The sequence below is a fragment of the Sporothrix schenckii genome, assembly GCF_000961545.1.
Source record: "Sporothrix schenckii 1099-18 chromosome Unknown Cont38, whole genome shotgun sequence".
Lineage (NCBI taxonomy): Eukaryota > Fungi > Ascomycota > Sordariomycetes > Ophiostomatales > Ophiostomataceae > Sporothrix > Sporothrix schenckii.
This window is the reverse complement of record NW_015971139.1, coordinates 2010492-2034828: the sequence shown is the minus strand read 5'-3', so window position 1 is coordinate 2034828 and position 24337 is coordinate 2010492. Positions and strand designations below refer to the sequence as shown.

At 52.2% G+C, this 24337-nt stretch overlaps 6 protein-coding genes across 6 annotated transcripts; 5 read left to right on the top strand and 1 right to left on the bottom strand.

Annotated features, from left to right (window-relative positions):
- Positions 1-385: 385 nt before the first annotated feature.
- On the top strand, positions 386-889 carry SPSK_06694 (uncharacterized protein; the record flags this gene model as incomplete). Its single annotated transcript, XM_016733395.1, has 1 exon — positions 386-889. One exon carries the CDS (start codon positions 386-388, stop codon positions 887-889), a length of 504 nt encoding a protein of 167 aa, XP_016592369.1.
- Positions 890-947: 58 nt separating this feature from the next.
- Positions 948-1957, top strand: SPSK_06456 (uncharacterized protein; the record flags this gene model as incomplete). The annotated part of the gene is made up of 2 exons (XM_016733162.1): positions 948-1133; positions 1412-1957. 2 exons carry the CDS (start codon positions 948-950, stop codon positions 1955-1957), a joined length of 732 nt encoding a protein of 243 aa, XP_016592368.1.
- Positions 1958-13067: 11110 nt separating this feature from the next.
- SPSK_05982 (uncharacterized protein) lies at positions 13068-15417 on the top strand (the record flags this gene model as incomplete). The annotated part of the gene is made up of 2 exons (XM_016732690.1): positions 13068-13439; positions 13516-15417. 2 exons carry the CDS (start codon positions 13068-13070, stop codon positions 15415-15417), a joined length of 2274 nt encoding a protein of 757 aa, XP_016592367.1.
- Positions 15418-17210: 1793 nt separating this feature from the next.
- On the top strand, positions 17211-19514 carry SPSK_05992 (uncharacterized protein; the record flags this gene model as incomplete). Its single annotated transcript, XM_016732700.1, has 1 exon — positions 17211-19514. One exon carries the CDS (start codon positions 17211-17213, stop codon positions 19512-19514), a length of 2304 nt encoding a protein of 767 aa, XP_016592366.1.
- Positions 19515-20065: 551 nt separating this feature from the next.
- Positions 20066-20344, bottom strand: SPSK_10729 (uncharacterized protein; the record flags this gene model as incomplete). The annotated part of the gene is made up of 1 exon (XM_016737030.1): positions 20066-20344. One exon carries the CDS (start codon positions 20342-20344, stop codon positions 20066-20068), a length of 279 nt encoding a protein of 92 aa, XP_016592365.1.
- A 205-nt stretch (positions 20345-20549) lies between these two features.
- On the top strand, positions 20550-24318 carry SPSK_05848 (tRNA(adenine34) deaminase; the record flags this gene model as incomplete). The annotated part of the gene is made up of 3 exons (XM_016732557.1): positions 20550-21226; positions 21271-22843; positions 23083-24318. The coding sequence occupies 3 exons, from the start codon at positions 20550-20552 to the stop codon at positions 24316-24318; spliced, it is 3486 nt and encodes a 1161-aa protein (XP_016592364.1).
- Positions 24319-24337: the final 19 nt, after the last annotated feature.

The following is a 24337-nucleotide window of genomic DNA, read 5'->3' as shown; positions in this document are numbered from 1 at the left end:
ACAAATTCGAAATACATCGTCAAAGCCCATATAGCGTACTATCACAGTAATGGTCCAAGATATCATTGTGCTAATTGTTGTAATTGCCACAACCACGAATAGCAAATCATGAGACATAGAAGACATATCAACTCTCATTTGTCAAAACGACAAAAAAAAGTTTCGTTTCTCAAGTTTCAACTAAATGCGAGACTCTACGATGGCAAGTTGAAAATCATAGCTTTCCAAGCTTAGTCTCACGAAAGTTGATGCTCGTATGCTGTTCGTTGCTGCTCGAGTATGTCCCGGGCTTGTTGACTTGTGGCTTGTGCGCACAGCCACAAATCATGGGTCCACTTTAATCGGTCCACTGCACTACCGCAAAATTTTTGTTTGAAAGTTCGCGATGGAGAGCTCTTCTCCCTTTTCCTCTCTTCGGCAATTGTTCACCACGCGACATCATCACCACCTCCCACACAACCCAATTCTCTACCACAATGCAGCCAGCATCGTCGCGGGCGGCATTTTCCGCTGCGACGGCATCTACGCCAGCGTCCGCAGCGTCTTCAATGGCCTCAAGCTTTTCCAGCCGGCGAGCAATCGCATCCTGGTCCTCCATTTCTTCCGCCACCACCTTCTCCTCCTCATGCTCCTCCTCGTCGACCTCGACAGCGTCCTCCTCCAGCTGCTATCGGCTACAACGCCCGGCGCTTTCCTCCCTCTCCACATCGCGGCGGCCGCTGCCGACCTCATCCACAGCCTCGCGCAAAGCACCGAACACAACACGAGCACCGTCTTTGTCGGCGGCTTTCTCAACGTCACCTTCTGTTGCGTCGGCAGCAAAACGTCGCATGATGCGCGAATGGATCAAGGAAAAGGGTCGGCCGCTCTTTTGGCCGGAAGCCGCTAGTTCGAAGGCGCTTTCAGAACAATCGGAGCGATCACAAGGCGAAACTAAGACGAACCCGATGCCGAGGAACCAAGCGTTCAAGAATCAAAGTGTACTCAGCGAATCAATGCGCGAATTCGTGTATAGCAAAATTGTGCATGGGGGCGAGAGCATCAAGGGTCTTGCGGCATCGACCGGCATTGACATGCGGCGCATCGCGGCCGTCGTGCGGCTCAAGCAAATCGAAAAGCAGTGGGCCGAGCAGGTTCGTACCCTCCCCATACGTTTGTCACTTTCCCTCTGCTCCTTTCCCCTTTCTCTTTTCCCCCGAGGCTGTGATGAAACATACAAGAATTCGATTAGTCATTAAGACAAAACAATATGGTTACAAAACTTTGCCATGCTTATCTTTCTGAGCCTACAGTCTTTCTTCGGGTCCCTTTTTTTAGCCGTTAGTTTCGGTTCTCGTCGTCTCCTCCCTCGTTCACGGACGAGCCCTTGCGAAGCACAAGCCATGGCTAACGTCTTCACATGATATAACAGGGGAAGCAACTAGCAACACCGTACAGAAAAGCGGTGCTGGATATGCTACCAAGCTTTGGCACCTATCATCAGAATAGAGGATTCGCGTACGAGAACATCAACGAAATCCACACACACGCCTACACCAAGCAGCAGCTCTTTGTGCCCGTCTCCGAGTCGCGCCAGTTTACCCGCGAGGACGCCGCCCGTGCGTTCCACACCAGGATGCTTTCGCCCGACAAGCGCATGCCCATCCCCGAGCTGATTCAGGTCGAGAAGGACGTCATCAGCGGCAAGCAGTCGCACCAGAAGAGCATGCTCGAACTCCAGGACAAGGCCGCCAAGGAACAGGTCGCTTTGGCGGAGAAGGACCGCTTGGCGGCCGAGGCGGAGGAGGCGCGTACGAATCGTGTCGCCACAGACCGCTTCGAGTTCCGGATCCAAGATATCAACGCAGAAAATGTGGGGCCCCACGGCCGGGCGCCAACCGTTGTGGGCTGGCGCTATGGTGTGCCGTCGCATGATCGCAAGAAGGGCCAGGTCAAGATTCCCACGAGTGTTGGTTAAGTTGCATGCCACACTAGCTTCGACGGTAGTGTTTGTCTCTTCTGGTACAGCGGTAGAGTTCTTATTTGTCATGATGGGAAAGGCCAAAACAGGCCATCTGCTGTGTGTATGAGTACTGAAGGGACCTCTATGTACAAATCAATACAATCCATGAGCAGAGTCAAAGACCGACAAAACAGCACAACGCCTGTGACAGGACCCCCCATACGGAGGCATAAAGACAGGACATGGCCTAGACGAAGAAGGCCGATGGCGTCGACGCCTCACCTTTTCTGCCTTGTTTCCGCCGATGTCGTAGTCCGTGGACAGACTTCCTCTCCCCCCTCAGACCGCGTCTTTGCGTCCTCCGCGGTCTTCGTTTGACTCATACCTTCGTCTTTTGTTCTGTCCTGGTACCTAAGGCGTCCAGGCGCTCAGGCAACCAGGCGGCGCGTTGATGTCCGAGGCGTCGACTAAGATATTTCAGGCGTCGAGACGATGACTCTACTCCGCCTTTCTTTGTCGACGAGTCGAAGGAATAGCGGAGGAGGGAAGGCTATGCAACGGAAAATGCAAAGCAGTCAGGGAAACGAGAGGACATACAGACATACAAACAAACCGGTACGGGCCATGAGCCAGGCAAACAACCGTCAAGGCCCCGGCGGGATGCGCCTGAAACAGCGATGTGGAAACTGGAAAGTGAAATGGGATTGCGGCGAAAAGTACATAATTAAAAGCGAATAGGGCCAGTGGTGGGTACTATCCAGTCTATATTTGTAACTTGTGCAACAAAATACTGACAAAAATACACCTGAGGCTCCGGGTTCGTCCTGTGTATTTGGCCTGTACGTCATCGGGCTCACATACGCCATGCATGGTTTCGACGCATGTGCAGTTGTGATAGGATGTGATTCGGAGGTGACGAGTCTTCACGTGCTCTATTCTGCACCAGACATCGCACTCAGCCCCATCGGGCCCCTTGCATTTTGGTTGCAAAATATCGGCACCCTTTTTTCACAATCACAAAGCCACGAGGGACAAAGCTACACATTTGGGCCAATCTTTTTCTTCACAATACAGCGTGCATCGGCGGTGAAGGTCGACAGCAGAAGACGGACCAAATTTCTCTGGGTGAATGGTCCTGGGGAGCACTGATGCCATCACTGCCCAACTGGTGCCCAACGAACGATATATGCCAGCATTTGTAGCACATCACGTTGGAGAATACCTAGCGCAGAGGGACTGTATGATGGAAACTACACCGTCGTGCGCAGGGAATGGACGTGCAGGAACAACCCGAGGGAATCCCAGTGACGTGGATGGAAGACGAGGTGTGAAAATAGAACAAGGCCTCACGCACGACGGCCTCATTGAGACTTGAACACAAACAAGATCTGAACAAAAACCAGGCATACGGTATCTGTCGTGTTTAGGGAACAAGGAGCTTCATTCGCCATGGTCAATTAAAAACCGAAACTCCCGAGGCAACAATGTTATCTGACGCCGCTCATTTGTTTTGTATATGCGACTGCGGTCTTTGCATTCTACATTCTTTTTTATTTATTCAATTCAAAAACGGCAGTGGCATTTTGTTCACCCAAGGGACATGCAACATTCTCCTTAGATTACCGACGCGAGTGACCCTCTGTCTGCCACTGACACGTAGTTGTAATACCAGGCTGATATTGATTGGCACTGACTCAATCTCACCGTCCTAGCCAAGGCGCACCTGAAAGCCTTGGACTAAGTAACGAAATCTTGCCTTGGTCTAGAGTCGGTTGAATCAGAATTGATGCTCACCTGAGCAAAAAAATATGCTAGGAAATAAAATACAAAGGCACCTGAAGAATATACAGAAGGCAGAGTCTCCACCAGGCATTTTTCAAAGAGCTAGTGTTTTTGATATTAAAAAGCAGGTCCATTTTGACGCAACTATGACGTGCTGTAACTCTATGCGTTCCAGTGTACGACATATGTCTTGCCGGTGATACGCGACATACGTCGCACGACATGCAGGTGTTGGTTGCCTGAATGGTCCGGCCTCATTTGAAGCAGCCTGCCACCTTCCACTTGTCTGTTTGGACATAGCGAGTGAGCCAATCGCAGCAAACAAATTGTAGAGAATATTTCGAGGTATTATACTCCGTACATGGTGATTCGTTTTTCTCGAAGAAACGCGCCTATTTTGATAGCTCCAGCATGGACGAGGCTTTCGACGGCGGACAGGACCGTGGCGGTGGTACTATGTTTACATGCAGACATACATCTCTATAAACTCGTCTCTCCTTCGAAGGCATACTACCTCACTGCCTTGTTCTTTGTTGATACCAATTTCCATTTTCGTTCTGCCTTACTTCACTGGCACCAGCTTCAAATAAGAGGCGTGACCTCTGGAGAAGGCTGCCCTGAGCCAGTCGCCGACTTCGGACAGCTGTTCAAGCATCGATTGGCTGCTCACCAATGCCGTATAATGATGATTACGTGACAGACTGGTTATTGTCGTTTCTTTCTTATCTTTTCCTATCTTTCGCAACCTCGTTACACCTTTTCCTTACACCCTTTCCTACTCGGCCTTCTTTTTGTCCTTTCTTGGCCGACGTACCAACTCCGTTTGGACGCCCGTACAACGCGTGATGCTGTATCCCGTTGCAACGTCCTCGTCACATGAGTGAATAGGTAGGCTCGTTTCGCGATAGGAAAGGCAACACAGCCCTTCCGAGCACAGCCTTACACGTCGAGCCTTCGGCCCTCTTTTTTGCACTCCTGCTTTTCTTCTCTTCTCGCCTTCGTGATTTTCCATCGAGTTTGTCAGTAGTGTTGGGCAAGGCATTCTGTGAGATTGTCGAACCGCCTTTCAAACAGCACGCCAGTTGCCCAGAACTTCGTTGGTTTGTCGCCGCCATCGTCACTTGTCTGGTTTCACCGCCTCCATCCTGTTGTGCACTGCCAAGAGACAGTTACAAGGAGAATTTAAACATAAGGGGCGACTGAGGAATAAAACAAAAATGACGGGGCAGCTCCCAGGGCGAAACAGGCCCCCGCTGTCGCTGTTCTGCAGCATCATTTTGTATTTCGTAGCTTAGACGTCATTGTTTAGCAGTTGTGTGAAAAGCTCGGTCCCGAGAAAATGGGTGGCTTTACTTTGAGATGGGTGTCCAGTCTGAACTGGATCTGATCGGGACAGGGGCCTATTCTGCATGGGCCCTGAGGGGTGTACAAATCGACAGTGGAACATTAGAAGGATCACGCGCAGGTTACGCGGCATGTGTTCGGTGAACAGGTTTTAGATGTTTCCTGACTTTGGTATTTTGAGTGAAAAAACGGTGAGTCGATTGGTCATTTAAGAATTCTAAATACAAATGTAAGGCAGCGGGCAATGCAAGTTTATGAATATTAAGGACAACAAGTAGAGGACGACAAAATAAAATAAAAGAAGCAAAAGATAAGGTCTATTCCTTTTTTACAAGTATTCCTCCTTAAAACTCCGTGGAAATGCAGTGGAAAGTAAGGCTGTAAAGGCAATCGCGGGCGCAACAAGAAAAACAGAAACAGAAACATGATGTCCAACAGTGTTTAGGGGGCGGGCAAAAGTGATATGAAATGACAGCGAGTGAACCAGGAAAGCCAGGGCACGAGAAACGCAAAAGGAAAAGGGGAGCATTCTGGAAGGGCGAGAATGTGGCTCAGACCGTCGAGCGGGCGAGTTCGAAAAGGCCAACCGCTCGGTCGAGAGACGAGAAGAGATCAGTCCTCAAGGCACCTTTCCAAAACTGGACCGGTCCTTGTAGGCTTGTTGTTGCGCTGGGCGCTGGTTTCTCACGTTTCTGCAGCCATCGATTAGGCTTCTCCTTGACAGGAAGTCGGATGAAGACAGAAACTGTGGAGGCAACGACCTTAGTAGGTTGTGGTGGTCGTCTTGTAACTGCTGCACGAGCTGCACTTGCGGTGGCTGCAATTCGTGCACTGGTCGTTCATGTCGGAATTGCCTTCCTCGCCGCAGGCATGCTAAAGAAAGAAAAGTCAACATTTAGCAAAACGCACACAAAATTCAAACTTCAAGTGACAACGACGAAACGACGAAACAAGACGGAACTTACACATGCCCAGTGGTAGACGGTCTCGCGTTTGGTCAGCGGCCTGGTGGCCTGAGAGTTGGCGCCGTGGGTCATTTTGGCGGTAGGGAATTGAAGGATTTCCTAATTGGGAAATTGTTCAGATGAAAGAAATTGAGAAGTGTTTGAAATGTCAACGACGATATGAGTAGATCAAAGAAGCTGAAGACCCTGGGATCGAAAACAATGAAGAAGATGTGAGTTGATTCTTTTCTAGAAACTTTGAATTTGATCAAGCAGCCGCCGTGTTCTCTTTATAGAAAATGTTGAATGGTATTGTTTTCTCGACGTGCCGTTAAGCCCAAGTCCGCAGTTCGCAAGACATTGAGCGAGAAGGTTCGGCTTGGGCGCCTTGTACTTCGGCCTTGTCTTTTTTTCTCATTTTGTTGTAATTTATTTTTAAAAGTGTCCGGTATCTTGTCGCCTTGATACACACAGAAAACGGCGCCTGGTGCGGACTGGGCTGTCAGGTAAAACGAGTCGGACAACTGAACAGCAGCAAAAGGAGGGCTAGCTGGCCTTAGGCTTTTACCAGGCATGGCTTCGTTCCACCAGTGTGCTGGCCTACCAAACACGGACAGGACTTCAAACGATACATTAGAGCAGGCTCACCTTGCCACAGCCTCTTTGGATCATCGAGGGCTGCTGTTTGTCCGAGCCTGGGTCGTGTTGTTGAGCTTTGGCCATGTCAGTTGCTGTCATTCGCTGTCGCCTTTTTGTGATGTTTGTCCTTAGTCTGTGGCAACAACCTCAATGCGAAGGAGCAGCCCTGCTCGTCTGACTGCGGTTTTGTTAGTGCCTCGTTTCTTCCATTTTCAACCTTGTTTTCCCTTTTACCTCACGTCTTTTAACCACTCGCATTTTTGTTTCCTGTACGTCCCCATAGTCAAGCTTGCACGAGCCAAAAGAAGCTGCCTGGTTCGCCATGGCTCTCCGGACCATCAATGGCCCTGTAGCGTTTCGCTCCATATAGCAAGCCGCCGCTTCACACATTTGGCAGTGCCACGTCTGCCGCTTCTCGGTCCGCCCTTTTCGTTAGCCTTTCATGTTGGTTCTCGTCGTAGACTGAGCAGCCGCATGTTTTCCTCTCCGCCTCGCTTTCCTCTGGTTCGGTCACTGTTCTGGACAGATTTCTTTGGTTTCCATTGTGTTTTCCGTCGTCCCATTCTGCTTGCTCTGACGAAGCCGTTTGCCTCGAAATCTAGGTTGTAATTAGTCGCTTTGTCGGCCAGTCGCCTGACAAGCGTCGTGGGTACGAAGAGGCACTGCTCTTCAGCCTGAAACGCACTAAGAAAGTCAAATGTTAGTCACAAAAGAGCGATGCCGTAGGACACAAATAAACAGGAAGAGGCGATGTGTTCAGCCCTGTGACCAAATAAAAAATCAAGCAGGCCGTGTAAAGTTTGACTGTCGCCTTTTTTTGTTAGCTATTTTGGAAAATTGAAGGCGACAATAACATACCAATAATCAAACGAGGATGAACAGCGGCGCTCAATTTTGGCCAGTGTGCTTGGCAACAGCCACTAAGAGGCCTAACCGCGCCTAGCAACAGCCTGGAGCGACAACTTGCCGTCCAGAGGGGCGCCTAAGTTTTCTTTGGCATTCAAACGCTCAACTGATGTGTGTTAGTCTTTGGTGCTTGGTCAATTGCTGGCCCTGACTTGTCTTGGCTTGACAGGTCGGCCTCAGGCTTAGCTTTTGCGCAGGCAAATCTGGATCGTGGAATTTGAGCAGCTGGGCATAGTTCGGAGGTATTCGCCGCGCAACGTCTGACGAGGCCAGTATCATCGTCAAGAATTTGGAACCTGAGCGATCGTCTCGTAGGTTCTGTCTCAAAAAAGTCGTCGGATGCGGCGTGGCAACCCTGCCAGATTCGCCTGAATTGGTGTTCGACGCAGCTGCGGGACTGCGCAGGGACACTCCACAGCCGCGCAAGTATCGCGCAGCACAGCGCTGCCGTTCTGTCGGGAGCCGAGACCAGTCGGCAAGATGATGCGGTGAAGACGACGCCGCCGGAGCTCTCAGCCACACGGAGTTCGGAAGAGGAAAGTCGGCCTGTACTGTTCTAGAAAGTCAGCCACAGAAACAGAAGATTGCACCTCAGTAGAGTAACAGAGAGGGAATACCAACAACGTTTTATAAAGGGGGAACAACCTGGACAGGCATAAAGACGGGACAAAAATCTAGCACTGAAATGAAAAGGGGTGCAGAACAGAGATCAATAACGACAAAGGTCAAATCAAACAATTCACTTTCTAAAACGAAAATAAAGAAAAGGAGCGACGAGCTATTATTTATGTATTAAAGTGGGAAAGAACCTACTTACTGGAACGCAAGAGGACTGAGGCTCTTTCCCTCCCGGGCAACAGAAGCCGGCTAGGCAAGTGCCTCCCACCTTTCGACACGATGCATAAAGGAGGGCGGAAGGCTCTTTCCTTCGATGTCCATGTTACCAGAGAGGGCCTTTCACCTGCCTAATTTTGACCGTTGCTTCACTTGGAGCACCATATGTGACCCTTGTAAACATCGCCAATGGAAGGAACGAAGACGAGTCATTCAGCCAAAGCGGCCGAGCAAAATGGCCGCTGTTTAGGCTTAATCTCCATTTGTTTATCGCCATTTTTGCTGTCCCCATGGTCACGACCGCCTTCGCCCAGGAATTTATGGCCGTGGAGGGACAATTACAATGACATGCGGCCTCCATTCGTGAGGGACAAGAAGCCTATCATGAAACTGTGCCAGGAGGCTTGGCCCAGAGGCCTATCATCACGACCACATTCGCTCGCTTTGTTGTCCACGGGCTTTCCAAGAGGCATTTTTAACAGACTTTCACTTAATTTCTCAAATAAAGGCGGCCCTATCGAAAGGATATTCCTTTTCGACCATTTGTTAATTCGTAGATGACTTCAAAGAATGCGGCTCTAATGGCGGCTGCTTCAATTGCGAGGCCACCAGCGGGTAGTTCGCGAAAAGGCAGAGTCCCCCGGCATCGCCAATAGTCGAGTACGGGGCATAGAAGTCATGGGACTCGTCAAGAATCATTGCTTCGGATTGTTTATATCATGATAACCCATTCATGCCTAGATGTGATCGTAAAGATAAGGGGTTCCCTGGGGAGAAGGTCGGGAGTCAACGCAACGCCCCTTGCGACATACACCCAATATCGAGAAACCTGTTCTTGGACAATCTTTCAACTCGGGACTTTGAGAACTGTATTCTTTTTTTGGCATATAATTCAATATTGTGAGAATGAAGCGCAAAGAACGCGCCGGTTCTTTATCCTGCGCATGACGGAGGAAGACAATGATGCCGCCGTATAGTTTTTACTGTAATCTTCACTTGTGAATGGAAAAGGCTGCTCCCTGCCAGTTTTATTTTTCACATGAGGTAATCTGTGTTTAATTGAGTCACTAAACAGCCTTTAATACGCATCTCACTGACCATGGCGTTGGTGAGGATCGATATTGATTACATGGTGAGGAGAGAGGCATCTGCTTGCGCCTCAAGTCAAAGTCACATTAGCAAGCAGATATACTACAGAGCGTGCGAACTTGGTGTTAAATGTGCATAATGAATGGTAAATAAACACCCAATAAAAAAGAAAATAGTCCCAAGAACAGCTCACAATGTCTGATAGATCACCATCGTCGCGCCGCTACCACATCGGCACGTACAAAGAGCCACAAGACGAATTTGACCACGCAATATAATCTGCAAATGTCAATCGGCCAATTAGTCCCAGAAATAACAGTCATGGCTTGAAAATACAAGACTGGACTGAATATGGATGCCTGCTGTGGCTCTATCTTCCGTCGAGGTTGCAACAAGGCGAAGAGCAAGCATCTGTCTCGCTCGCTTCTTTTTGTGCAGCCCCATGTATGGTCATGGCTCATAGAGTCCCATCCATTCTTTGCATTCTAGACCTCTCCTCCGTCATGGGACGCTTGGAAACCGTGCACATAAATAAAAGAAACCTGCAACATGCAACGCTAAAGCAGGAGAGATGGACGGCTCTGCATGCATCATCTGTGATAACCATTCAGAGTGTCTCCTTTCACTGTTGCCTACGAAGGCCCTATAAAGAGCCTCAGCAGGTATTAGTCGTTCCTTTACATTTTATTATATTAAATATATTTGATCTGCTGTAGTGAGACGCTGTTGTCCCCCATAGTGCGCCATTAGTATCCTCCGACTCGCCTCACTCTTTGTTTTGTGGATTTCTATGATTTCGATTTCTAATGAATATCATCGGCACAATTTGGGATTTTGAATCGGCTCGTTTGTAGCCCATCGATATGTATCATTTTGTTCTCTGGTCCTGTCTATCTGCATCAGTCCTTAATACGCCGTACAGCAGCTACGTCTGGAATGTGCTCGGCTTTGGCCCCATAGCCACACCGTTTTCACGGCCCGCGCTTGTCTCAATGCAGTAATTCCCCTCTAACACCGATTTTGGCGGACAGAGACAAACGTGGCGCAGAAGATTGCTTGGCCGCACTGGACGCGGCCAGGTCTGCGCAAAGCCTGCTTGCAGACGAGGACGCCGAAGCAATCTCCTTGCATACACGCAGAACACAGGCCCGAAGCATGCATAATGACATCGAAATGGTTTCGTCTATGATGTCGGGTTTTTTTTTTTTTTTTTCTCTCAAGGTATTGTTCCATCACACGCTTTATGAGCCACCGAAAAAATTTCATGTCGCCGAAATCTGATTAATTGTATTGAGAGTCATCCTATCTCTCTACAGATGATGATAACCGGCGCTTTACTGATATTGTTTATGTATACATGGTAAATGATGAGAAAACACAGCGTTTATCCTCCTTCTGCGAGCACAGTCGTACCTTCTGCAGTAGCCCGACATTGTCGAATGGCACAGATGTGGTGCGGGGAAGGAGCAACCTTCTGTGACACCAACCACAAAAGCCTCACTAACAAAATCCAGGATAAATCTCGCCTTCAATTTTAGATGCCCTCTCTATTTCTCTTCCGCCGGCTTCAATATGTTACTTGGGCCTCACTGCTGCCTGCTACCATACTACGGCATTCTCTAAGAACTTTCTCCAGTTCGCCCAGCGTTCAGCCTCTTCCCCCATTGCCTTCTGAATGCACCCATTTGAGTGTTTTGACCTGTTACCTTGGCCGCTTTATGCGGCCGCTTATGCGGCCACTCAGGTAGACTGCGCCTGGCTGGTCTACCATTCGTCGTTCCGTTTGATTCTCGCTACTGTCCCAGCGATCTTTGTGGCCATTCCCCTGTCACCAATGCTGTATTTCCTAGCCGTTGGTCGCTTGTTTGTACGAGAGCTTGGGCGCGGCCCAAAGTCACACCGCACCCAATCTTCCAGTGGCGGATACAATAGAACCTGAAGAGAAGAAAACAAACGAATAAAAGACCGCATAGGTTCCAAGGGGAGCCCGAGTTGGTGTGGTATTTCGCACTCCACCTGGCCTCGAAATTGGCCGCGTTTGACGTACCCAGCCCCAACGCCGTCATTCCACGAGAACAGGTTGCACAGGGCAGCGAATAATAGCACCCCATAGTCCGTCAAGCTATGCCTCCATCGGCGGTCGCGATCACAGACGTTATCTACGTTGGGGCTGTATTTACAGAATAGGAACAGAATGTGTTAAAAATCTGAACAGTCGCCCTTTCCTTGTTTGGATATTGTGGCACTGCCTGATGGGGCATGCATTTCTCCGGCTCTTGCCTCCCCGGGATCCGAGCAATGTTAGTATTCCCCTGTTTCCAAAACTTCTAGCATCTCTACCGTTGGAGACCGAAACTTTACCTTCTCCCTCCAAGCAATTCCGGTGGCAGTGTCTAACGACGTCCAAGTGGGACCGGCGAGATATTTGGCATCCTCGGACCCTCGACCTCGCATCTCGAACACATACGGTACGCAATGTAAGGCTGTTGGGTTAATCTTGGCCTTGAGCCGGCCGACTGTTACTTGAAAATTTTGTCATCCCGGCACATTTTTTATCGCCTTGGTCTTTGCTGCTGGCCACATTGTGGTCGTCATGGGCAAAATCACCGTCGCACAGCCGGGACTTGGATGCATCATGAGGACATGGCCTCAAAGAGCCGGCGGCCGCGCTCGCCTCGATACACACAAGGCAGAAGAACCCGTTAGCTGTCAGTGATTTCCCACGGTCAAAGTACACTCGACAGGCGACATTTAACAGGCGGCGATGTCTTTTGTCTCGTTCAAGCCATGGCTGAACTGAATAGGCGATTCAGGCTGGAGCTGCATCGGTCATACGGTAAGGCCTGACTGCCTTTTCTGGCCTTTGTTTCTGGCCGGTCAAGACAGAACACTGTCATATTTTTGTTGGTACCTCCGCCTCATTGCTACATATCTTCCACTTTCGCCGTGTCCACTATCCATGGCCAGTCTCTCTCCACCCACTCTATACCTATACCATCCATCCCCGTCACTCCCCTTCCCCCACGGACGTTGTCTTAGTGTCTATTGTGTAACCTATCCTGCATGCTCTCCTCGCTGCAGTTGCGGCTCGGCCGGTGGGGGCATATAAATCTTTTCGTTGCTGCCTTGTGCTCTTCTCATTTCTGGCCCCTTTTCTTTTGCATCAGTCTGTTGATCGAGGAGATGTCATGGTATCGATGGCCTCATCTGCTGCTTCTCGTCCGCCCGTCCCTTTCGTTTTCTTTTAGTTTGGTCTCTTTTGTCTGCTGTTCTGCCAGAAGCCCTCTTTTTCGCTTCATACTCAATCTTGTCATGTTATATATAATCTTACCCTGCCCCCATTGCCATCCAACTCCTTTCTTCACATCATAATAATCCTGTTTCTATTGAGTCTCTGGGAGTTGCTAGAAATTTGTGCCGGCACTATTTCCTACTCAACGCCTCGACACCTCAATACTCATATTGTTTCTTTTGTTTGCATATTTTCATTCTTACGTCCACTTGTACCTCTCACCTTCATTTTGACAAGCCACAGGACACCCTATTTCCATACCTTTCAAACAACCTTCAACCTTTTGTAACCCAAAATGACCACACCGTCAAACAACAACTCCTCTAGTCCCCAGAGGGCCACAGCGACACGAGACGCCATCCCTCTTCCCGACGCGGCTCGCCGTGTCATACGCAATCAGCGAGGAGGTGATATGCACAGCACGCGCGGTGTGCAGATCCTCCAACGAGATACACTGCCTTCCAGTCGGTCTGCTCGGCGTGTGCTCACGCCTCAGATGCAACAAGCTCATGGCTCGCTCGGCAGCTCACAGCGGATGCCCACGCTCCAAGAAATGTACAACACGTGGCGCTCCCTTGAAGAACAGATCAGCCAGATGCGCCGCCTTCCCATGTTCGTCAAGGCTGAGCTGAAGTTCTGTCACGGTTGCCGTATCCTCAAGATCCGTGTACGTGCCTCTCTACCCCACTTGACATAAAATTAAATTATGTTTTGCTTTGAATACTAACACTAATCATTCCCAGTGTACATGCTTCGACTACTCTCAATTGGAGGCGGCATACCAAGAAAAGGACCGCATACTACGATACACAGCCCTTCGCGAGTTCCCCATCGAGGGGAGTGAAAGTGAGGAAGATGTCACCACAGAGACTGTGTCTCCTTCAACGGGGTCCGTCACTGCTACTCCGTCCAATACACTCACAGGTCCTTCGGCCACTCCTTCCACATTCCAAGACCTTCCTTTAGTAAACAATCTTGAATTCGTACCTGCAGAAACCTATGCGGTCAACCTGCACATGGGAGCTCAACTCAATCATCCCGTCGCGGATACCAACTTCACGGCAGATACAGTTACGTATGGTACGGAGACTGTTCAAGATGTCGAGGCATCCGATTTTGATTTCAACACAGCCTTGACTACGTCCACTATTGGCCCTACCTCGCAGAACAACGCAATGACTTTGTTATCACCGTCGTCTGCTGGGCACCGCCAGAGCACTACAGTGCCTGCATCTGCAGGCGCTACCGCTCTCACTCACACTCCGACACTGGTCAAGTTTGAGCTTCGCACTATCATCATGGCAAAAGAGAAGATTGGCACCCAATCGCGCCGTTGGCAGTGCCAATACGGTCTGTCTGACAATCCCGAGGACCCTATCTGCAAACGCGAGGATGACAACATGGACACAATCCGCCGCCACTACGGCCGTGAGCATGGCAGCCACCGCTTCCACAAGAAGCCAATCCTCCGCATTCGCTGCAGCCACTGTGATATTACATACGACAAGCAACGCCCTCCTTCCAAATGCCCTGGCTGCAAGGTTGACCATGGCATTTGGCTCCGGGAGATTTTCGCGATTATCGAAGTGCCTGTGCCTCTCAACAGCCAAGAGGAGACCAACGGTGGGGCCGGCCCTGGCCATTCGGGCGGTGTCTCTAGCAGCTTCGGCGGCTTCGGCGCCTCGAGGGGATTCGGTGTCTCTGGAATCCCAGGTGCGGAGGGTGCAAGCGGTCTTCACGGTGCCGGCGGCTTCGGCAACGCTCATGGGCCCGGGACCGCTGGAAGTCCCGGTGGCTTCCATAGCGCCGCTGGGCCCAGCGTCGTCCAAGCATGCAGGCGGCAAGTCGACAGTACAGAGGCCAAAACAATCCCATACGACCCAGCCACGGGTATGCCAGAGTGTTACAACGACATCCGCAACAACACCACGGCTGTGCCGGTCATGCCACTGCCCGGTGCCGTGGCCCACCCCAGCGACTCTCCCGTGCAACGACCGTCGTCGTCGTCGTCTTTGTCGACAGCTCAATCCCAGGCACAGTCGCTGTCGCGGTCTCTGTCTCAAGCACAATCGCCCTTCACCCAAGGTTTCTACGCCGTGGGCCGCGGCTTGCCTTTGTCGCCTGCCACGCACGTAGCCTATGCCATAACGACGCCGTCAATGTCGCCCGGGACGCCCATGTCGGCGACCTCGCCGGCGTCGAATGCCAGCAGCGCATACGACGCGGAGACGGCGGCCATGTTTCCGCGCGAGTTTCAGGGTATGGCCGTAACCGATGGCCAAGGCCAAGTGGACTTTGCAACTCTGCCCATGGTCAACAGCGATGCCGCTTTCGGTGGTCCTGTTGGCGGAGTTGCCGGTGAAGGCGGCGGTGTGCACAGCCGTGCAACTGACTCTCCGACCGTTGTCGGCCACCACGACACCCCCGGCATTGGCGCCGGTTCGGATCAGGACTCAGAATCTGCGCAACCGCCGGCACCGTCAGGCACGGTCAGAATGGTCGACGTCCAGATGTTCATGGACATGGCGGCTGCTCAAGTGGCCCCGGCAGTTTCCCCTGCTCAGAATGATGCCCTCAGCAACAACAACGGTCCCTGGAAGGGCAAGTGCACCACCGAGAGCGAGTTCTTTTATTTTGCGGATTAGAGGCCAGCCTGGTGCTGTCTCTTTTGCTATGTAGCGTATCGGCGATTGTTTTTTGTTTTTATTTGCGTTTCTGTTTTCTTACCGTCAAGACTGATTCCCCGACTTTGCTGTCACATATAGTCGTCTTTCTTTGGAAGGTTGCGGTTGGTGTTGACGAAGATCGTTTCCGTTGTCGTGCGTTTGCTTGTTTCGTCCTGTCTTTGACGGGGACATTGCCCTTGGCACAATCTGCAGAAACCGTCGCCAGGTAGAATTCGTTTTAGTCTTAACAATAATCAATACACATGAGCAATCCAGTTGATTTGGAGGCTCTGTTCTTCTCCGTTGAAAAAATCCAAGTCATGATGGCAAATAGAAAGGACGTGGATTTACACGACGCGAGGCATTCCCAATACGTGAAGAATAAGATGTGTTAAAGAAGTCAAACCAACAAATTCGAGGCTGTGTTCAGGGGACATGTTGGACAGCCCGCCCCCTCCCCAAAAAACGCCATTATGGCCAAAGCCATCCAGATGTGCCTCGATGTGGAGATCCGCTGTCCACAACAGGACATGCTACCCTATTGGAGGACTAGGATCGTCAAGCCACAAAGGTCGCTATGGAATATAGCTCCATACCTCTGGGTGTGGCGGAGGCACGAACTCAACCAGACAGCTATGGTGGACCCCAGAGGAGATAAGATCCCAAGTCCCAGTCGAGGATCACAAGCAGGGAGTCTCCAAGTCTTGGGGTTCGAATTTCTCTTCGAAATCATTGAAGCTGCTTCTGACTCGTTTCGTCGTTCGATCGCTCCTTCTGTGACACGAGCCACGAGAAAAAGAGTCAATTCCTGCAGTCCACCCCATTCAGTTTTGTACTTCGTATGTTGCATCGACGTATTGACCAATGGGGTAAAACAGACTTGCAGGGAAACAGCGACCGATCCGTGTCGTGCGCTCTGCGAGTGAGTCACTGGCCGGACCATGACAAGCAAACAAGCGCCTCTCATTGGCCAATTTTCACAACCAGTCCACTTTGTGGGTGGCCGGCTGTAAAATATGGAGGGATGGAGAGCGGAAAGTGGGGGAGGCTATGTGTCTGGTGCTTGTGAGTGCGTGATGAGTGTGTGGGGCCTGCTTCTTGCGACGAGATTCGTTCCTTCCCTCACTCAGTTGCTCCGCTGGTTTGCTGGGCTGGGCTTTGGCTTTGGCGTTGTCTAAGGTGAGGAAACTGCGCCTCGCTGGGCTTTTCGCGCCTTCCTCTCTGAGACAGGCCTCTCGTAGCACAAGTGCCGTTGTCTGTCGAAAGCATGGCAAGTCCGACTGAGAGTGTATGTTGTATTCTCTTTTAATATCATGCTTCGTCCTTTCTCTGTTTCTCGTGATTTGACTTCTCTTCTCTCCTACAGCATCTTCACATCCATATACGCCCACGAATACTCGTCTAATTCGGAGCCCCGTCCCCGTGCGAAAGCACCCCCTTCTCAGCATCGCAACCCGTCAACTTCTGCGATTCACGTCACCTCCCATAGACCTCCCATAATTATCAATATCTCAATATCTCAATTCCAAATCACACGCTACCAACACCAATTCGTTTTTTAATCAAACGGACAACATTCAAACAAACAGACAAATCAATCATATTAGTCGTATCAGACCAAACTCGCCAACACTCGACACAAAAGATACTTTTCAGGACTCCTTGCTTCCGTCCTCAGCCAACCAATTGACCAATTACACCCAAAAGCACGAGCTTCACCCCAGCCCATAATCAACCAACACTTAGGACCCATAGTTACCAATTCTCGTCTCATGGCTCATCAAGGTAGCTTCAGCAGTGCTCACAGCTCCATCGGCTCTAGCTCCCCTGCTTCCAGCACCAGCGCCGCCTCAGTCACCGCTGCTTCGCCGACCACCGTCAGCTTCTCTGTCTTCCAGGAGGGCCCTGGCCGTCCCCTCGTCTTCGCTCCACCTCTGGGTACTCCCGAGCTTCAGGCTCTCGTCGATCTCTTCATTGCTCTTGACGTCCCCGTTTCTATGAAGATGGAGATGATCCAGCGTGACTTTGAGGCCCATACTGCTCGCACCAACGAGCGGTACAAGACCTACTTCGTGCCCTCTGCCTCTTCCACGCCCACCGCCTCTGCTCTCGTTCACTCGCCTTCGACCTACACCGCCAGCCCCAGCCCAATCTTCCACAATGTCTTTGACACCAACTTCAACCACCCTGCTTCTACCGGAAGCGGTAGTGGAAGCGGCAGCCTGTACCTCGATGCCAGCCCTGCCCCTCGCCCATCGCCGACCGAGTCGGATCTGACGGTTGCGTCGGATTCTCTGTTCCCTCTTTCTGTTCCCATGTTTTCTGCTCCCCAGTTCGCCGATGTTAATGCTGCCTTCGCCGGCAACTTCTTCCCGGTCGCTGTCGACCAGAGCCCTGTTGCCTTGACTGCGGCTTCGATGTGGCCGGTGGCGACGCTCACAGCCACCGCCGCCCCGGCTGCTCGCCGGACTCAGCCGCGTCAGTCTGCCGCTCCTCCTCCTTCTCAGCGTCGGAGACTCTCGGGCAGCAGCAGCATGCAGATCCTCACGCGTACTGGTGAGGACGTCACCCATGTGTCCAGCCGTGGTACCCGGACACACGAAGAGCGGGAGAACACTCGCCTCGTGCGCCAGCGGGGTGCCTGTCCTGACTGCCGCCGGAAGAAGACCCGGTGCAACCCGGACCACGCCGGCTTCACCGCGGAGCATGTGAGTGCTCGCGCTGGTCCGTACGCTGCTCCTGCCCAGTCTGGCCGGGCCAAGGCAGAGGCGGCCGCAGCCAGAGCAGCCAAGGCTTCCAAGGCCAAGGTGGACGGCAAGAAGACCGTGACCACATCTGAACCTGTCTTCGCTGCCCCGCAGCAGGCACCGAACGCTACCGTGCTCGCCGGCATCGAGGATGGTGGTGGTGGTGGCGTAGGACACATACCGCCGCTCGACCTCGACGTCTTCTCCGACTCTTTCGACTGGGAGCAGCTCGCCGCTGACCAGGGCCGCCTCTTCACCGAGGATGACCTTGAGCTGAGCATCGCTACCACGCTTTCCATGACCATGCCGACCACCACCAGCGGTGCCACTGCCGCTGCTTCGGCTTCTTCTTCTTCTACTGCCACCACCCAGGCTCCCATCGACCCGCACAGTGTTCCACCATTCCGACCTCCTCCGCCATACCGACCTACGGACGCTCACCTCCAGTCCAGCCGCAACATGAACGCCCCCTCCACCACCGCCTCCCCTGTCTCTGCCATTGCCTCTGCCAGCCCTGCTGACCAGGCTCCTCAAATGGGACGCATGATCAGCCCTGCCGTGGACTTCAACAACGGCTTCGCTGGCCCGGCTGCATTTGCCAACGACAACTCGGCCGTCTTCGGCGACGCCTCGGAGACCTTCTTCTCCGCTGTGAACGCCTCCATGACTGGGTCTTGCGTTCAACCTGGCTCCGCTCAAACCGGCGGGCTGACACACGCCGGGCCACTGCGCACATCAGGCTCACTACCTGCCGGGGTTGATTTGGGGCAAATAGATTTGGGCGACGACGACGGTCGGGAATTAGATAGGCTTGACACCGGAGTCACCCACCCTGAGGACGAGGAACGCGAGCGCGGCAGGCCAACCGAGTTTACGAGACGCGGCGTCAATATACCTGACCGTGGCAGGTTTACGCCCTTTGGTAACCGCAGCGAGCAGAGCTGGTCAACACTAACGGGCGAGACCAGCTGTGGACCTCGTTCTACAACCACGAGCGCACAAGCAACCGCCACCGTCACGCCGCCTATCCTGAAGACAATACGCGGGTCGCCTTCGTCCGCCGAGGCGGGGGTACCGCCCAGCGACTCCCTCTCCACGTCACAAGCCGAGCCAACACCGTCATCTTCGACACCGCCACTGTCGCCTGCGGACACCACCGTGCTCCTGACAGTAATAGCTAACTTCACAGCGTCGCTGCTGCTGCCCGCCTACTTGGCATGGACAGCGGCGGCGGCGGCCGAAGCCGAAGCCCACGACAGCCTGGTGTCCGACTTGGAGGTCCAGCTCGACCGGATGAATCTCGCTCCCACCCTTGTCGCCTGCCAATAGTATTTGAGAATACTGTACTGGTGGGAGAGTCGAGGCGGTGGTCGAGGCGTCGGATGACGAGATGGAAGAGGATTGTCGACGGGTGCCCAGTGCTCGGTGAGGGGCGAGGGCGAAAACACGGGGAGGTGTGAGCAGTGGATGAAGAGCAAGCGAAGATTTGATTTTTTTGAATTTCTGATTTTGATTTGTCTTCCGTTTCACTTTTTTCTTTTCCGGCTCATTTCCTTTATCTTTCGATTCCGGTGTATTTGTCCCAACGGTTCTGGTATTTTTATTACTTTGATGTTATTTTATTCATTTGTTCCCTATTACCTACTAGTTTTGTTTATTTTCTGCTCTCTTCCGAGTGTGCTTTCTACACACCGAATATATGAATTACTTTATCCATGACACTTAAAAGTTTGGTGACATAAAGACATCCGAGGCTCTTGTTTTCTGCGAAGAGCTCTCCTGAAGCTTGCCATAATCTCAAGATGCTCGTCTTCTGAAACAAGCATTCGACAGTTGTCGCACAGGTACCAACGTAGACAAACACAGACTGACAAGTTAAATCAGAGACAAAAGAAAACTCGCGAGATGTCAGAATTTGTTGTGGCCGTCGAGGCAATGACTGGTTCGAGTGTTTCGCCATGTGCAACTTGCGGTGGTCTGACAGGATCCCGCTTGGTCACTGCAGAGCTGAGGGAGGCCGCGTCTGCTAATGTATACCCAACGCTGGCGGAGACTTGCAAACGCACGATGTGAGCCGTTTCGTCATGCACCTTCGTCATAGACATACTTGCACCTTCCTTTTCTTCACGATTGTGATCAGTGGCGATTCCTAAGTCCATCATGCTAGAATTGGAAAGAGACTGGATCGTCTTCTTTCCTTTATAGCAGCTGCCAGTGGCAGTTTCCTAATTTCGGCTCGGACACCGGAAACGGAACGGATAAGGAAAGAACAACCAGCAACGACAACAAAATATTTAGTCTCTGTCGCCGTGTTAGGAGAAACAGGCAAAGGGGGAAAACCCAAGAAAAGGGAAGAGGTGCACAATGCCTTCCAAAAAGGCCCGCCGGGCAAAGAAGGAGAAACGGGGGAATCCAGCTAAACGGAATGCCAGTTACGCGGCCGCGCCTTCCACATGGAGTCGGCCGCAAAGCACGCACCTGCTGCCCCGGTCATCCACATGGTCGGCGCTTTCCCGATTTTCCAGTGGCGGTTTCCGCGTTTGGATCGCCATGGCAGCTGCGACCGGAACCGCCATCATGCTGGCTTTCCAACGGCCTTTCCTTCTTCACCTTGCTCCTTCTCCCGATATCGAGCGTGTGCCCCTTTTTCTCCTCTTACCATGCGCCCTTGCATTCGTCGCTTTCGTCAGTCAGGTGTGTTTACTTTCATCTGCCTCCACGACAACGCGCGAGGGCGGTGGTGAACCAGAAGTAAGAGCTCAGGTCACAGAGCCATCCGGCATCACGAATCAGCGACTCACCAGTTGCCAAGACCAGTCTCACGAGTCTCTCAGAACCGGTCGAGACATCGACAAAATCCCGCAGCCTGACGACAGCGTCACGAGCAAACTGTGGCCAGACACGGACAACGACCGCTCGAGCGACATCTGGTCTGAATACCACGACATCCTCGAAGACTCTCGCGCCATCTGGCCCGAGTCCAAGTCAAAGGGAGAAATGAACCACAGGTCAGAGCACTCTCAAGCCCGAGCCCCTTGGCCGTACGTACCCCCCGTCTCACATAACCCAAGTCCCACTTTCATAGTCCACCAAATCTCCTTGCCATGCTAACAGCCAGAAGGGACCGCCATAGACGTCGGAGACGGAGAGGTCCAGGGCCTTCTGAATCTGTATGTCAGGCTCCTGGTTATGGTACATCTCCCGCTTGCCACGACGATAACCATCGCCTCCCTCTTGATGGCGCTTCCAATCGGGCGGAGACTGGGCAAACGACCTGTAAATGTCGTGCATATCGACCAAAGACAGGAAACCGGTTTCGCCAGCAGGGCACTGTGCATGTCAGTGAGCGTGGCCGTGCACGTGGTGGTGGTCGTGGGCGTGGTCGAGGTCGTGGTTCTGGATTTCTTCATCCACGAATTGGGGGAGAGCCGCCTCTGGCGGGGATAAACCGTCGTCCAGACTCGCAGACAGAAGAAGCCGCAGCGGTGAACAAGACAGCCGCAAGGGCACATCGTACAGCCAGAGCTGGCAACGGCATGTCGACAACGTCGACCGCGTCGCAAACTGCCGCTACCCTTGGCACAACCGTTGGCACAGCCGTTTTGGTGTGTCCATCAAGAATCTCTGCGTCTCCGTCAGGTCAGTTGAATGACTTCTCGTCAACCGAAATAATAACGGCGTCCGCTGCGTCCAAGCCGGTGACAACAACAGGCGTTGGCCGAAATGCCATCGAGGACGGTGTGGCAAAACCTGGGAGCGCTGCCATGCCTGGGGTCGTGCGCGGTGTCACACCTGTCACAGTGTCTGCCACAAACGCTGCGGCTAACTGGGGCAAAAGCAACGCTGTTGCAGCTGCAAATACACCAAGCGACCTGACTGGAACGACCAACGAGCAAAACCGTCGTGCCCGCCGCGCACAACGAGCCGCTCTGATTTTTCAAGAGCAATGCCAGATTCTCCAAGCCGAAGACGCGGTACGCGAGCAGCGTGACTGCGCTGTCGGGAAAGTAGAAACTTCGACTGCGACTTTTACTTCTTCTTCGGCATGTTTGTTTGATGCGGGCAAAGACCAGCCATCGTCAACCATGACTAATGTGGCGGTGGCTTTTCAATCGTCGTCCACCAGCGCCGTGCATTGTACGAAATTTCCAGAGGTGGTGAACTCTATTCACGCTAACCCCACCCAAAACGCTACCACCAATGCAGGACCACAACCGCCAGTCCACGCTATCACAAAATCCATGCAAGGTTTAGCTTTTATCAACAAAATCTCGAAACCTCACATTGCAAGCAATCGTACCAGCATTCAACCAGCACTGCCACTTGTTCCCACTCTCAACCAAAACGTCAACAGCGGACAGCCACAGTCGCCCTGCGGCTCGATCAAAGCATCCGCTGTTGCTGCCACAATGGCGAGTACCAAAGTGAGCAACAACCTGGCCGGTAGCGACGCCGAGGATAGCAACGATTCCGATGAAGATGGAAGCTTCGTCATGACGAGAACGGCTGGCAAACGCCGTCTCAATATCAGTGCTGCCGACATGATTGCCAACGAAATTTTGGACGACGTCAACGAAGAGCTTGTCGTGGAGGACGACGAAGTGACTGACCCTATCAAAAAACTGCATCGGGGCTACATGAATGAGGCCGTTGCCATGGTACGTTTTTTTTTTTTCGCTTCCTTACTATTGTCACCCTCTCCCTCTCACTCTCCTACCGTTCTACTGTGGTATAGCATGAGAATTCCGCTATTACCCTTTGATATACGTCCGCTTTTCGTTCCCCAGTGTAGTGTTTCGTTCGCCTTTGCCTCCACCGCTTCTGGGTGATTGCTCATGTATTTTTAGGCCCCATCGGGACGACGATGCAACTTCTTTTTGCTAACATTGGAAAATAGGCTCAATTGGCTCTCCGCACAAATGAGACGCCCGTTGGCTGTGTGCTTGTGCACAACGGCCGAGTCATTGCTCGGGGTATGAATGCGACCAACATGACCCGAAATGGAACTCGTCATGCCGAGTTGATGTGCATCAACGCGCTGCTCTCATACTGGGACGACGTCAATAAGGCCGACGAAACTTCCTCCAATTCTGAAAACAACGGAGACGACTATTCAGACTGTGGGAGTGCCGAGGACTACGACGACGACAAGAAGGAGTACACAGACGAGGACTGGAAAAAGGTCGACCCTAGCAAAGGTCACCTATTCCCCTACGGCCAAAAGCTCCATCCTGCGCGGATTGTGAGCCAAGACATCATCCATGAATGTTCGCTGTACGTCACAGTTGAGCCGTGCATCATGTGCGCGTCGATGCTGCGGCAGTACGGCATCAAGAAAGTCTACTTTGGGGCGGCGAACGACAAGTTTGGCGGCACCGGCGGCGTACTACGCATTCACATGAACTCGAAGCCTCATGAGCCGATTCAGCAGAATGTGTCGTACATAGAGACATATGTTACGAACATGATGTCTCGGCCGAAGCGTGCCAGCCGACCATCTCGAACGCTTGCTGTCAACACGGAAGAGGTGATTGCGGCCACTGAAGGTCCGATGACCGACGGTGCCTGCACACCCTCGCCCACGGACTCTGCCGAGTCTCAAGAGGATGGTGGAGTAGCAACCGCAAAGATGACCACGACCGTCACGAGAGCAGTGGTGACAACTGATAACACAAACAACCCACCGGTCATACGGCACACATCAACCATTCCAATTGCCGAAGGAGCAGTCCCTGCTAGAGACGAGGGGCACGGTGGGAATGTTGAACCAGGATTCGACGTCGAGGGCGGCTGGGGCCGCGACAAGGCTGTATTCCTTCTCCGCCAATTTTACGTACAGGAAAATGGCCGGGCGCCGGCGCCCAGAAAGAAGGAGGGTCGAGCCCAACGTCTCGTGGAACAAATGAAAAGCGAGACCGAAAGCACTGTCAAGCTCCCTCCCAAAGTCGACGGACTGCTTTCGGAGGTCATATCTGAGCAGCGGTCGCTTCCAGTCACGCCACTCGCTGTGGGTGGGCCCAGTGATCCGGCCCTTTTGCAAGTTGATTCCGTCATGGACATGCCAGTCAGTGGTATTACGAACTGCGCTTTAAACGCCGATTCAGACGGTGCCATCAAGATCTCTGACGATTAGAACTCGATCAGAGGCAATG